Genomic DNA, 13,762 nt, shown 5'->3' with positions numbered 1-13,762 from the left:
TTTTAGCCTTTAATGTTATTGTACACACAATTTGTTAAAACTGTGCTGTATTATGTATCAGTTAAGAAAATAATCCTTCATCTCCCCAGGCATTCTGGTTTTAAAACCGAAAAACCGAAAACCGTTTTAGGGTTTTTCCGTTTTTCAGAAAAACGGGAAAGGGAAAAACCAAGGTTTTTCCCGTTTTCCGTTTGCCAAATGAGCCCTGCCGCCCCCCAAACCCACGTAAACAGCACGACAATGGGTGTGAACACACAAACGCACTACCTTTTTATGCCAGCCTTAATAAAGTTAAAGACAAACTCACAATAAAGCAAACTGATACATATCGCCATTGTTACGCTGGTATGCTGCATGTCGTGCAGTATGTGATTTGAGTCTGCCTCTGAATAGTGTAGTGTGCCTTGCTGATAGCAAGCACACTAATTACATGCCAGCATTAGTTGATGAGCTAATTTCAAAAGCATAATTCTGTCACACCATTATTTAAAAAATATTCTTTCTTGACAGCCAAATGTAACTATGAATAAATAACCAGATAAAACGCAGAATAAGATGTACAATTGGATGGCAATGATTTTATTAGGTTAAGAAAATCACATTGAAGAAATTCACAGTTATTTTATATACACTGGTCTATTGCACATATTAAAAATAAAATACTGAAACACCCAGGTAACAGGTTAAAGATTAAACCAATAAATAAATAAAATAAAATTGTATTGCATCTTTACAATTCAGTAGCTGACACACAAAATGTTTGATGCAAATCATTTTCTATTACATCCCTCTAAAATGCATCTAAAATATTACACAAAATGGCAAAATTGTGCACGGCAAATTTATAATTTGTCTATTCATTGTACACGTAATTTCACAACTCCAGCTACTTTGTTCTGATAACATGTACAGCATGTATGAGATGAAACTAAGTTGGTTTCGGCAGGGGGTTATCACATAAGAGCAGCCATATGAAACTTAATTTGCCATTTTCTTTAAAATACACAAAGCAACAAGGGTGCAAAATGTTTCAGTCAAAACTCATAGTGGCATGCACCACAATAAACATCTATACTCAGCTCGGCTTTGCAATAAACCGGTATGACAGGGGTAATGTACAGTAACGAAGAATTGATCCCATGGTTCCAGGTATTATTAAGTGTTAAAGGGGTCATTTATAAAACACTTGTATGCTTGAGTTTAATGTTCCTCTTTGTCTCTTCCTTTCTTTTCCTTCTCATCCTGCAGCGCGGTGCCAAGCTTCTTGATAAGGACAGAGAGGACCTTGTCCAAGGGGTCCATCACTCCCCTCTGCAACCATTTTGGAATTGTAGTCCTTGCATGGTGGAAGCCCAGTTTTTGTAAGATGTAATCCACACCAACGGGGTCAATCTTCCTTCCTGTCCAGGAGATTAGCCTGAAGAAAAGCATCAACATTGGACATTTCAGAAAATCTATCCATATATTAATGTCCTGTTGTTTTGTGAGTGTACTAGTACATGGTAGAAAACCGGGCTATAGCATTTCCTGTGCAGATCTGTTAAGTCCTTAATGTGGTAATTGTATGTTGTTAGGATACTTCTATTGTGTTTTCAATCAAACAACAACATTTTGTCTGTCATAGTGAGCTAAATTCAAGGCCATAATCATAATATATATTGGTCAACCACGCACGCTGTCCGAAATTATCATAACAAATTTCATTTGTCCCCTCCAATGTTGACTCCATGGCTACGGCCTTGGCTAAATTGTCTTGGAACTCCAAAGAGGATATTGCTTGATAACGGACCTCCCTCAAGATTAGAGTTTGCAACAAAACAGTGAGATTACAAGCTAATTAGCATCATGGTTAAATTGTGCAGGCAACACTAGCAAGATGCTGGAACATTACTGTGTTGGACAATCGTCTACCGTAGCTAGTAAAGTCATGTTAATGGTTTGTTGTCCATTGGCTAGCAAGAAAGAATATAGTTTTTTCATTATGCATAAGAATGTCAGAATTTATTAACTTAAGATATATTTTTTCACCTTTAGTAGATACTGTGATTTGACATTTTGTTAGTTCAATACCAATGCACCAAAATAGACTATATATGTTAAGAAGAACTCAGCATAAAAATAAAATAAAAATACACTTCTTTTGAAGTTGGATTTATAACTTAAGGAATTAGAATGTTCTGATTGGGAGGCTCTGACCTGAGGGTTGGCTCTAGATGCCATGTGTTGCACTTGAACTCTCTCCAGTCCACTGTTGTGTAGTTGATGCCGTCTTCATTGTCCTTGTCAGTTGAATCTTCACCATGGACGGCTGTGGGGCTCTTCTGTCCCGGCCGAGCCGCAAAGATACGCGGGGCAAAAAGTGCTGCAGGTGAGGGGGGTGGGGGGGTGAGAAGAGTGATAGAAAAAGAATGTAGTGTGAACTTATTACTGTATTACTGTTATTTTGGTACAGAAAAACCTAAATGCTCATTTGAAATGGTTAAAATGGGTTAAATCTCTGATCAGTTTGAGTTTTTTTTAATCATATGTTGTCATGCTAGCTTGAGCTGACAAGAATGTTCTGGAAGCTAAGGGTAGCTAGTAACAGCATTGGCTATGAGCAGTCAATCATATATTTTAATATTTTATGTAAATTGGTTGTTAAGTGCAGAGCTGTCATCTTGTTGAAACCATCACTTGAGACCATATATTTTTGCTAGTTTCACTAGGTATGTGTTATATTTTAATATGAATACATTCCTAAATGATTTTCCATTTATGCCAACTCAGGCATGGTTTGCTAGCTCTTGTGCCTGCAAGTGACAATTATATACAAAGTACAACAGTGTTTGTTTTCCATTTGTTGACCATGCAATTATATGCAAAACAATCCATTTGTTACCACTATAAATTCACTTCGTTACTTTCAACCCAATATATTTCAAGACCTTTCATTTTAACACTTGTGTTAAGGATTTGCTTGAAGTGAAATGAGGATTTAATGTTTTATTTTATGTAAAGTTAGGGAGAGCGCTAGAAGAACAACAAAAAGAGAGAATGTATTCGTCCGTGTGCTCACCTTTCTCTTTCTCTTTAAGGTATGCAGATACTAAGTCGTGGAGGAACATGATCAGCTCAGCATCCATGGTGACACAGATGTGGTCGGTGAACTCAGTTACCACACTGCACTCCACCGTGGGCTTGCTGTTGGAATCTAAAAAAAGCAAAGGTTTATAAACATGTTATATATATTATTATATCCTAACGAGTCGCAAGTGGTTTAACGTCAAGTTTTGTATCCAAATTATTTAGCCCAAAATTTAAACTTTGCAGACAAATAATTTTGTCAATTTTGCCCACTAAGTTGATGTGAATTTCTGAGGACTTAATTTGTTTAATAGCAATAGCGCTCATTGGTTTAACATATTGCTTCAATCAATGTGTCGAGTTGCAACAAACAGACTGGACCAGTTATCGTAACCACATTCTCACCAGTTAGCGAGGGCTCTTCTGGGTCCTGTCCGTGAATGGACTTGAAGTCCAGTTGCATCCTGGGGAGGGCGAAGATGGTCTCTGTCTCGTGGTTGTAGCTGGAGGAGCCTCTGAAGCTGCTGAGCAGGCTGGAGCTCTTGGCCGCTGCTCCGCTCTCCTGATTGTTGGCATCCACGTTTCGGAGCAGGTTCAGCTCTAGAGGTTTATAGGATTAAACACAATCAATTTGTTTTCAGGATAGGATTAAACAAAATGAATTTGTTTCCAGCACGGTAATGGCGGACCCATCTTGCCAACTATACTGTTACATAAAATGTTTTAAAATTCAATAATACATGTAAATGAGATGTTGATGTCACATTATGTGACTACATACGACACAACGGTTTAGCTTCCCTTACCTTCATTTCTCATAGCCGTGACATAGTTGAACCACTCTTTGACTGTAGCTACTCCATGCGGAGGGTTCTCGTGGCGGCGGCGAGTGATTTTGGTGATGGTAGCCATAGGGCTCTCCAGGGCGCCACAGGGTTTAGTCACCATGGTGTTGTGACCGAGATGGAAATCCAGTGTTTGCACAATGTAGGTAGAGTCATCATTGGAGCCTTGATACAAAGAGAAAAACGTGTTGCAAACATTTTTATAAAAAAGAATGATGTAAAAAACAAAAAAAATAATGAAAATGCTTATATATATATATATATATATATATATGTGTAGAGAAAACAAGTTTGAAAATAAAATATCTAAATACATATAATATAAAAAATAAATACAATCTGTAGTCTATTGATATTGCCTTGACATGGCCTTGAATTGAAGCCATAATTCAAACCCCACAAGAGATCAACTGATAAAGGGCCTTACCATCCTCCCATATCTTCTGTGCCTCAGTCCAGAAGGCAATATTGGGCTCCTCCAAGTGGAATAGTGCCCACGACTTGGAGCGGAAGTTAGGTCCATGGAAGCAGGCCAGGGTCATGTGGTTGCCATGAAGACTCATTGAGCCACCAAGTTGCACAGCGTCCTCTGGGAGGGGCATCTGGAAAAGGGAGATGTGGCAGCCGGCGATGACCTTCAACACCCCAGGCCAGTGGCGGTGGTGGGCGGCATCCATGTCTAAAATGCAGGAAAAATCATGAAAAATAGATTTGAGTGTAAGAGAAGTAAATAATAAATATGTATATTTATAAAAATAATCATAATAATAAGATCTCACTAATGGTGTAAATGATTCTTTTTTCTTCTAAATCCACATGAAAAATTGACAATACTAGTTAAGAATGATGGGTTTCAAAATCCAACAAATGTATATGCTTACATAATTCAGCTGCTCCTTTCTCAATGTTGATGATGGGGGCCTTGGGTGGCAGGTAAGGGACTGGCCCCCATGTGGACAAAGCCCTCTTACTGGTGTCAAACTGCTGGGTGAAGAACTCCTGGAGTTTCATTCCGATCTTGATGAGGTCCGGAGTGGTGGAGCGTGAGATGATCACCTGGAAGATGTCCCACTGAAGGTCCCCATGGACAAAGATCTCACTAGAGATGGGAATAAAAAGGGAAGGATAAGACCACACAACGGGAAAGCAGATTTGCCAGAACTTTACTTTGTGAAGGTTGAAAAAAATGTTACTTTGGATGAATTCTTCTACCAGTTAATATGTTTGCGAAAGATGCACAAAGAAAGAAAGAGGCCAACTCTATAGATTCCACAGTACAACTGTACCTTTTTTCTGATTGGCTATCCTTCACAGTGTCACCACTGTACCTTTTCTCTGATAGGCTGGTCTCCACTGTGGAGAGATTAACCTTCCACTCATCTTGAAGCTTCAGGTCAGCATTGCTAAAGACACCCATTAGGATGCTGGAGCCCATGTAGTCCACACGGGCCTCTGTTGAGCCCATGGTGATCTGAATCTTGTGGCTGGGCTGCTGGTTCGGGTGCTCTGAAATGTGAGCTGGGACAAACACCGTGTTTTTCAGCAATGACTGAGAAATTACATATTTGCATATTCTATGCAACACGTTTGGTGTCTGACAAAAGTGAAACTCAAAAACATAAAATGATGCATCGTTAAAAACAGAGGCTTAAAAACCAAAACCAAATAGCCACTCCTTTAGTAAAATGTAGCTGCCCTTAACGTGCTATTCTTAATGGAAATCATTTTTGGATTAAGCAGCTGCACTAACATTCAAACACCGGATTCAAATATGATGGGTAACTTCACAACCCTTCAAAACCTGGAAGGCTTCCCTGCTCAGTACTTACAGACCATCTCCAGAGTGTTCACGTCTATGTTGCCGCCCACCACGCCGCCTTTGGAGTCGAGTTTGGAGCGGCCAAGGCCCACGGACATGCTAATCTCTCTGTCTCTGTTACTGCCCACTGAAAGGCGGCCCTGGCTCTTCAGTCCACTCGTTGTCCAACTGGATGTTGGGGAGTGCCAGGAAGGAAACAGTCAGTCTCATGAATAATAACATTTTGGGTGTCAATGTAAAAAAGTCCATCAATTGCAATTCATTGTTGGTGAAATGTTAACAGTTTGGGGTTTGTGTTGGGTGTGTTTGTGTTTGAAGAACTTTAGAACGTTGCCTCAAATATGGGAAAGTTAATGAAGTGTAAATGGTTTAGTTAAAAGGAGGGAGATGAATCATACTTGTTGTTGCCCATGACGTTACTCATATTCATCTGGACGTTGAGCTGTTTCAGGTTGATGGCGAACACCACCAGCGTTTCCCACGGTGTCCCCTGCTGGCCGGCTGTTTTGCCATTTTTATTGAACGATGGCGTGGAGGTCTTAGTGACAGAGTCTACAGAAAAAAAGGAATGTTGTGTGTAACGTTTGCAAGTTCAGTTTCCATTGGTGTTACTATACATTCAGCTGAATGTTCTTTAGGAACAGTCAATATGACTGGTGGTGGGATAAAGAACAGCTGACACAAACAGAGCTGATTGAGACAGTATTACTCTTGACAAAGAAATAGACGTTTGATGTCATGTATATATGTATGGTATCCAGCTTCCACAGAGATGATCCCCCCACCTCTTCTTGGGGCCGAGGAGTCGGACACGCTTCGTGTGCGTGCAGGGGCCGGGGATTTGAGGTGTGCCAGACCCCCAGAGCTCCCCGTGGTGTGGTCCGAAAACACGTTCGGGGACTGGGGTATGTGCTGCCCTCCTGTGCTGCCATCCCAGGTCCTCCAGTAGGCTTTGCGGCTTGATTCGGGGGACAGGTGCTGGGTCATGTTCTCCATAGATTCTGGGGTGGCTGGACCTGAGGCTGGGAAAAGTCAAACGTTTTCTACAAAGATTCCGGAAAGTTTTCAAGTACAGTTTACCGTTTTAAATAAACTCTAAATAAATTGCCAGTTATGATCTCGGAGAAACGGCAGTTTTCAACAACAAATAATTAGTATGCTTGATACCAGATAATACTGATATCTCACATATATATTATTATTATTATTATTATTATTATTACTACATCCATCAAGACTCCTCCCACAAGGAACGTCACATCAAAATGTGCATCTCTTTGTCTATTGTATTGCTGTTGTTTTGAAGAAGCACACTTCACAATACCCCTCTCTAGTTGGGAACCTTTGTTCTCTCACATATATATTATTATTGGGTGTGCTTTGCCTTCGGCAAGGGCACAACCTTTGTTCTCTCACATATATATTATTATTATTATTATTATTCTTTTTGCCCCCCTAAAACTCAGTCAATATTTGGCCTACATAGACAAAGTAGGTGTCAAAAGTTTCGTCTTGGTAGCGATTGAGTTGCTTCTATTGGAATTTACGTTCCGTTGCATGGTTTAGGCTGAATATAAGTTTTTGTGGCGAAAAGTGAAGCTAACGGTGGCTAATTTGCTAGCCACAGTCACTGACCTTACTAACGTCACTACGTCACTAACGTCACGAAAACACGCGTGACTACCTTTGGCAGAACATTCGTTTCGCATCTGTTAACTTGGGGGATAGCTAGGCTAACTATAGCTTTACTACAAGGCAGCTGCAGAAACGCCACAAGCAGAGGCCAGGGTGATAACTATTTACTCATTTTACTTTGTGATATGACACACAATTGTCATGTGTAATGTACAGTATAAGCTGATATTATTAAGGAAGTACATCTACTTTCGGAAACAGTAGTCTACTATTTCACTGAAGTATTAGCATCATGACATTAGCCTGTGTTGCCCGGGCAACACATACTACAGTGGTCTATGATGTAGCGTTATCTGTTTTCAATCGTTAAAATAAACATTCCTCACATATACATTTTCGTTGTAGGGTTTATTCTGACATTAGTAAACGATTTGTTGGTGAAATTACCATTACCTGTGGTTTCAAACCAGTGTAGCTCACTGCAATGCTGTAGCTTACGTGAGACACACTACAAAAACATCTACAGTACACTACACAGCTGTTTAGGAAGTCAAACGGCGACAGAACACGTTCGGCACTCCCCTTACTTAAATCAAAAGTCTATCTAACTACTAACCTGAACTTCATTGCCACAGCCTAAACGTTGTCAATCTGTTCATGAAAATAATTAATTTCAGCCTAAACCGTACAACGGAACGTTAAATCAAATTCAACCAACGCAATCGCTACCAAGACGAACACAGCAGTAGTCTTCTGTACTGTACCGTAGTAGTACAATTTACCGGGGCAGCTTCTACGCACAGGGCTATATCGCATTTTGCGTTGTTACTGACAATGATCGCTACCAGTGAGCTTTTTATGAATGAGCGATTCTCCACTAAATAAATGTCAAGCTTATTTACGTTTTTGGGGGCATATTTTCAGTTAGCAGATGGTACTGTTTGAATCGCGATTCCATCTTCTACTGCCGGTAACGTCGTTGAATAGTCTTCAAAGGGGGTTCTTTATTAATGAATGAATGCAATATGAGTAGGCTAAATGCCTGAAAATATCACGAGAAGGGAAAAACTTAAAAAGGACGTTTAAGTCATAGAGATTAGGTCAATTTTTACACCGGTCTGCCAAATGTATTCGTATTGATTCAGCTATGAGGCTGCCTCTTGCAGGGGAAATAAGAAGACATCATATTTCATTCTACACTTCACTCGTATTTTGAGTTGTAAATGAGCAGCAAAATCTTTATAAATCTTTATAAATAATAAGTATGCATTTTTATATAAAATATACAGAAATATCAGTTGTAAAAATGTCATTAAAAAACGGACCCCTGTGCAACCGACCCAAGCAAGCACACCCTACAATTTCTCCAGAAATTGTATCCTCTCTAGTTGTTAATATTTTATATAATATAAAAATTATATAATATAAAAATATAATTTGAAACCTCTATTCTCGTAGCCATATCCACCAGTGAATTACCCTCTCTCTCAAGCTTCCACACCCCCTCATCCTGTTTCTCATAAATGCATCTCAAAGCAGAATAAAAGCTAAGACACGTAGTTTGTAAAGACCTTGAGACGATGCGTCACCTGCCAGGTTGATGGTTTGATCACCCAAGAACAGGCGCCGGGCAATGCTTCTGCGGTACCAGGCTCTGGGGAAGGCCAGAATCTCGCTCAAACGCCTCATGTCGTACTTAAAGGAGGCGGAGCCAATGTCACACACCGCTGACAAGGGAAGAGAGAGAGATAGAGTGTGGGAGAAATAATAGAGTTAGAGATAAGAAAGGTTGGAACTTTTCCAGGTGTTTACAATGTTTTAGGCTATATCAATCTTATATTTGACTCCAAAACATCCTTGACCCGACATCGTCATGAAGTACCAGAGATGTTGATAAGGGTGGTGTCCATTTTGCCTCCTTTTCCAGGGATGAAGCTTTCAATGAAGGTGGGCCCCCCAGTGCGTCTCATTCTGGACAGGCTGACTTTGACAAACTCCAGGTTGATGCTCAGAGAGTCCTTCCTCCCAGTAACAGATGAAGGCTCTTCATCAACTGTGCCTTCAAAACAAAAAAACAGACCACTGTTAGTGTAGGGTAAGATTAAAGATCCTTGTGTTTTTGCTGCAGAGCACCAGGACAGAAAATTTCAGATTCTATTATAATGAATACGTTAATTAATACAAAATATCAGATTGTACTTCAGTTCAAAGATATATATTTCCTATTTTCACATTCATAAATACATTTTATATTACTATACATAGGTATGAATTATAATTATTATTAAATAAAGGTATAAGGAATAGTTTTATGAACTTGTTATGAATGTTTCTGAGGTCCCTCTGTTAAAGTAACACGTTTAAAGTTTACTACTCTGCTGCAAGAGTCTAGGGGGGGGGGGAAGTAGCCAGTAGCTACTTGCAGTAAAACACTTCTCAGTCATACACAAGTCAACATGTTACAAGGACTGGGGACTGATTTCTAGCCTTCATGTTCACATACCTAGGGGTCCCGGACCTGGGGGCAGCCCCGTAACAGCAGACTTCTGCTTCCCAGCACCGTAGGGATGGAAGACGTAGAGGGAGAAATCTGACATGCAGGCGGTGAAGCTAAGACCTGACGAGTTGGTAGGGGGGCCGGTGAGGTCTGATTGGCTGCTGCTGTGTCGGCTCCTTCCTAGGGGGCTGCCCAGCAATGGAGAAGCCCCTGGAGGGAAGAGGGATGTGACAGGAATAAGAAAAGGTGACAACAAGACAGATGCGTTAGTAATATTAGAGTATAGTATGGGCCTTTGAGGCCTGTCTGTGATCTCATGGTTGAACAAAGGTCCATCCATCCATACATAATCTATACTGTATGGTTACAGTGGACCACAAAACAATATATTTCACACATTTTAATTATTAGAAAGGAAGTGCCAGCATCTTTTCAAACTATGCAGCATGCAGATGTAAGGGAACCTACTAAATGTTTATGCACTTAGTTTTTTTTGCAAGAAGTGGCATTTAGAGGATTACCCTTGTTTGGAGGTGGTTTGAGAATGTGTGGGGGGCCAGGGGGTGTCGAGGAGGGTGGGTGAGGCCCGTCGGCGGGGTGAGAGCTTGAGGTTGTCTCGAGTTCTCCTCGGTTGGAGGAAAAAACCAGGTCTAGAGAAGGCAGTTTCAGCATACACTCCACCCTGGACATGGGCAGGCAGCTGAAGCGAATCTGAGAGGGCTGTAGGGATCATAGACAGAGGCAAATACTTGATGGTAAAACCATATGGCAGTACCTACAAATTATTTTGTTTCAATACTGCATATTGTATGGTAATAGTACTGCACAATAATATAATTACAATAGTAGAAACGCCAATCGATTTCCAGGTTGTATACACTGTCAATATTGCCAACAATATGACAGAGTCCCTTGTAAAATGAGGTACAATAAGCACCAAATGAAGTACCTGTACTCTGACATAGACCACAACATCCACCGGGAAGGAGGAGTAGGCAGAGGTGGAGGAGGACACCAGGGAGGTCGTGGACTCCTCTAGTGGATCCACAGGGTCAAACTGACCCATGTCCTCTTCCTGGTTGTTCATAGCTGAGAAACACTCACGTATTAGTACAATATCCTTTAAAGTTATTCAAGAGTTGGTCAGCCTGGCAAGAAATGCACAAAAAACACATAAGTCCCTATCCCAAGGCACACACACCTGTATAATTCCTATCCACAGGGGTGATGGGAATGGTTTCCAAAGCTTTTTCCAAAAAGTCCAACAGACAGGGGCTGATAACCATTTCCTCTGGTAGGGTCTGGAGAGCCACCCAAGCATAAAGCTTGGCTGTCTTCACCCCACCGCTACTCTTGCCTTTGGCTGCAGGGGAGACATGGGAGAGAGAATCATTACAGACCCACATTTTCTCTCTTTTTTTTTTTGTTATGTTTAAAACATTGATTCCTAATGATCATGTTCATGGCTGATGTGTGAGTATGCACTCAAGTGTGTGGGTAATCACGACAAGTCAAAGGGCATGCAGGTATGATGAGATCTCTCAGTACCTGATGGTAGAGGTGGGGGTGGGGGAGGTAGGAGAGAGTTAGTCTTGCTTTGGGCAGCATTGGGAGGGCAGCTATCTTTCATACCATACAGCTTGGATTCTTTGGAAAGGGTGCGGGGCAGGGAAGATCCTCGCGAGGCGTTGGGTGACTCCGTTTTGAGTGTTTTAGAGTTGTAGTGTAGCTGGATAGTGAAGAGAAATACGGCCAGTTCAGTCCTCCAAAAGACATTAGTCAAAAATACAGACTGGTGAATTATTGTCAAATTGATTTGACCCATACACAAATCACGATGAACTACAGGAGAGCAACAAAATACCAATGGGATGTAACCGACTGACCTTAACGTCTACTCCAGGAATGTAAAAGACAGTGGTTTCCTGGTCACTGGATTTGGTTTGCAGGGAGGAGGGCACCTTTTTGCCTGCCAAAAGGTGAGTGGTGGAGCTGTTGGGCTGCAGCTTTTTCTTTTTAGGTGGAGACTCTTGTTCCAGACTCCTAAGGCTGCGGTCACAACTCCTACGAAGAAGTATAATCAAGGTTCCAACGACCACAGAAAAACAACTTCAAAAACCTTTCATTGACTTTCATGAACATGGCATCGGTTTGATAAATCAACCTGTTAACACTGTAGAATTTAATTCTTAAAATCTCCAAATGTTTTTGAAATCAAATACCGGTACATAAAATAATTTTTTTGTATATTTACCAGTAGAGTTAGACCAATCTTAAACTTTGCTCGAAAAAATACTTAAATTATATGTTGGCAATGTTTTTATTTTCAAAAACAATCATGCTTTTTGATTCAGAAATATCCACAGCCCCCCACAGAGAATTGATCAAACTTTGGCATTTGTGGATTGGTGAGAAAAAAAAAACATATGTATGATTTGCCAGCGTTTCAGTATGGCATATTGGGATTCAATGCTGTACCTTTTAAAGGTGATGTCTTCGTGCTCGGGCTGCTGGGTAGTGGGGTGCAGCACACACTTGCCACTATCAATCTCCACACGCACGTCCAACTCAAAGTCGATGTTCCTCTCTGTGGGCGGACCCATTAAGCTGCGGTTGGTGGGGGTCCCGGGCCAGCGCTCGCTGAACAACTGGCTGACGGCCGCAAAGCCTGTCGCTTTCCTGTGTGGCGCTTGTCTGTGAGGAAATTGAACTGGATTTTAAGGACACCAACCAAACTACACATAACCAACCACACATTACCAAGCTAAAATAGTAATAATACAAAAGATTAATTGAAACAAACAAGTCCAAGTCTCAAACTAGGATTCCGACGACTACTTTACATGAAAGAAAAAGCCAAATACAACTCACACGGGCCTTCGGAAGTAGCTGGCTGGCTTCTCTCGATCAAACTCTTCCTCCTTTTCCGAGTCGTCCGATGACGACGACGAGAGCTCGTCGCGTCTCATGTCCTCGTGCTGGAAGGGAATGGCGGGTGAGAAGACAGCAGGGCTGGCGGGGGCACTGAACACGGGGTACTGCCCCTCACTAACGGATGGGAAGTGATGATGGTGAGTATGATGAGGATGGAGTGGCTCGTCAGTAGTGATGGACAACAAATCCATCTCTGTCTCCTCCGGAAACTTCATAGTGGGTGTAACAAACAGGGAGATTCAGACATGGGGGGGGGGGGGGGTTAGAAGGTTTCCAAATTGCGCACAAGGCACCACCTTGAAGGTGATGTCATACACAGTGGGCCTATGTCTTGCTGGCAGATATCAGGAGCAACGCTGCTAAATTCAGTTATTACAACAAGACATGCTCATTCTTTGGAATGGTATTGTTGTTGATAAGCAGGTTACAGTGTGTTGTCGTTTTTTCTAAACTCAGCATCTATTAGCATTCTGTAAAATACATTTTTAATTGTGACCATATTTGGCTTTATATGATGATCCAGCTTTCCACACATTTTTATTTTACATTTAACTGGCCCAAAACACACACACACACACTTTTTGGTGTTGAATTATTTACACTGAATAGTTGTGATATAGGTTCAACGTTGTAATATTGGCTGAAAGTTGTTTGATGCTGGATGATATCTGCTTAATGGTCAGGTATCTCATAGATCAGTGGTTCTCAACCCTGGTCCTCAAGTACCCCCTGTCCTGCATGTTTTAGATGTTTCCCTGCTCCAACACACCTGATTCAAATGAATGGGTCGTTATCTAGTTAGGCAGAAGCCTGCTAACGACCATTCATTTGAATCAGGTGTGTTGGAACAGGGAAACATCTAAAAAATGCAGGACGGGGGGGACTTGAGGACCAGGGTAGAGAACCACTGTCATAGATCCCAGGTTGGTCTGTGAACAGAGAGACGGAGTGAGTGATGAGGAAAAG

General features: G+C 41.3%; 1 protein-coding gene across 3 annotated transcripts in view; it reads right to left on the bottom strand.

Moving 5' to 3' along the window:
• Nucleotides 1–558: 558 nt before the first annotated feature.
• Nucleotides 559–13,762, bottom strand: part of kiaa1109 (KIAA1109 ortholog) — a 56,315-nt gene continuing 43,111 nt past the window's right edge. Inside the window, exons 72-92 of one of the 3 annotated variants that reach the window (XM_062470468.1) lie at nt 12,734–13,005; nt 12,341–12,556; nt 11,749–11,926; nt 11,411–11,591; nt 11,064–11,225; nt 10,812–10,951; nt 10,384–10,582; nt 9,869–10,072; nt 9,248–9,424; nt 8,955–9,092; nt 6,516–6,752; nt 6,129–6,282; nt 5,741–5,898; nt 5,198–5,429; nt 4,793–5,010; nt 4,339–4,590; nt 3,873–4,076; nt 3,472–3,666; nt 3,059–3,193; nt 2,197–2,362; nt 559–1,417 (exon numbers count right to left, since the gene is read on the bottom strand). In XM_062470468.1, the coding sequence (XP_062326452.1) occupies nt 1,201–1,417; nt 2,197–2,362; nt 3,059–3,193; nt 3,472–3,666; nt 3,873–4,076; nt 4,339–4,590; nt 4,793–5,010; nt 5,198–5,429; nt 5,741–5,898; nt 6,129–6,282; nt 6,516–6,752; nt 8,955–9,092; nt 9,248–9,424; nt 9,869–10,072; nt 10,384–10,582; nt 10,812–10,951; nt 11,064–11,225; nt 11,411–11,591; nt 11,749–11,926; nt 12,341–12,556; nt 12,734–13,005 (4,035 nt within the window). In that variant the 3' untranslated portion in view covers nt 559–1,200. Of the gene's footprint in view, nt 1,418–2,196; nt 2,363–3,058; nt 3,194–3,471; nt 3,667–3,872; nt 4,077–4,338; nt 4,591–4,792; nt 5,011–5,197; nt 5,430–5,740; nt 5,899–6,128; nt 6,283–6,515; nt 6,753–8,936; nt 9,093–9,247; nt 9,425–9,868; nt 10,073–10,383; nt 10,583–10,811; nt 10,952–11,063; nt 11,226–11,410; nt 11,592–11,748; nt 11,927–12,340; nt 12,557–12,733; nt 13,006–13,762 lie in introns of all 3 variants that reach the window. The other 2 variants (XM_062470469.1, XM_062470470.1) reach the window with 2 other exon arrangements.

The sequence above is a fragment of the Osmerus eperlanus genome, chromosome 9, assembly GCF_963692335.1.
Source record: "Osmerus eperlanus chromosome 9, fOsmEpe2.1, whole genome shotgun sequence".
In the NCBI taxonomy this organism is placed as follows: Eukaryota; Metazoa; Chordata; class Actinopteri; order Osmeriformes; family Osmeridae; genus Osmerus; species Osmerus eperlanus.
This window is presented reverse-complemented; position numbering and strand designations above follow the sequence as displayed.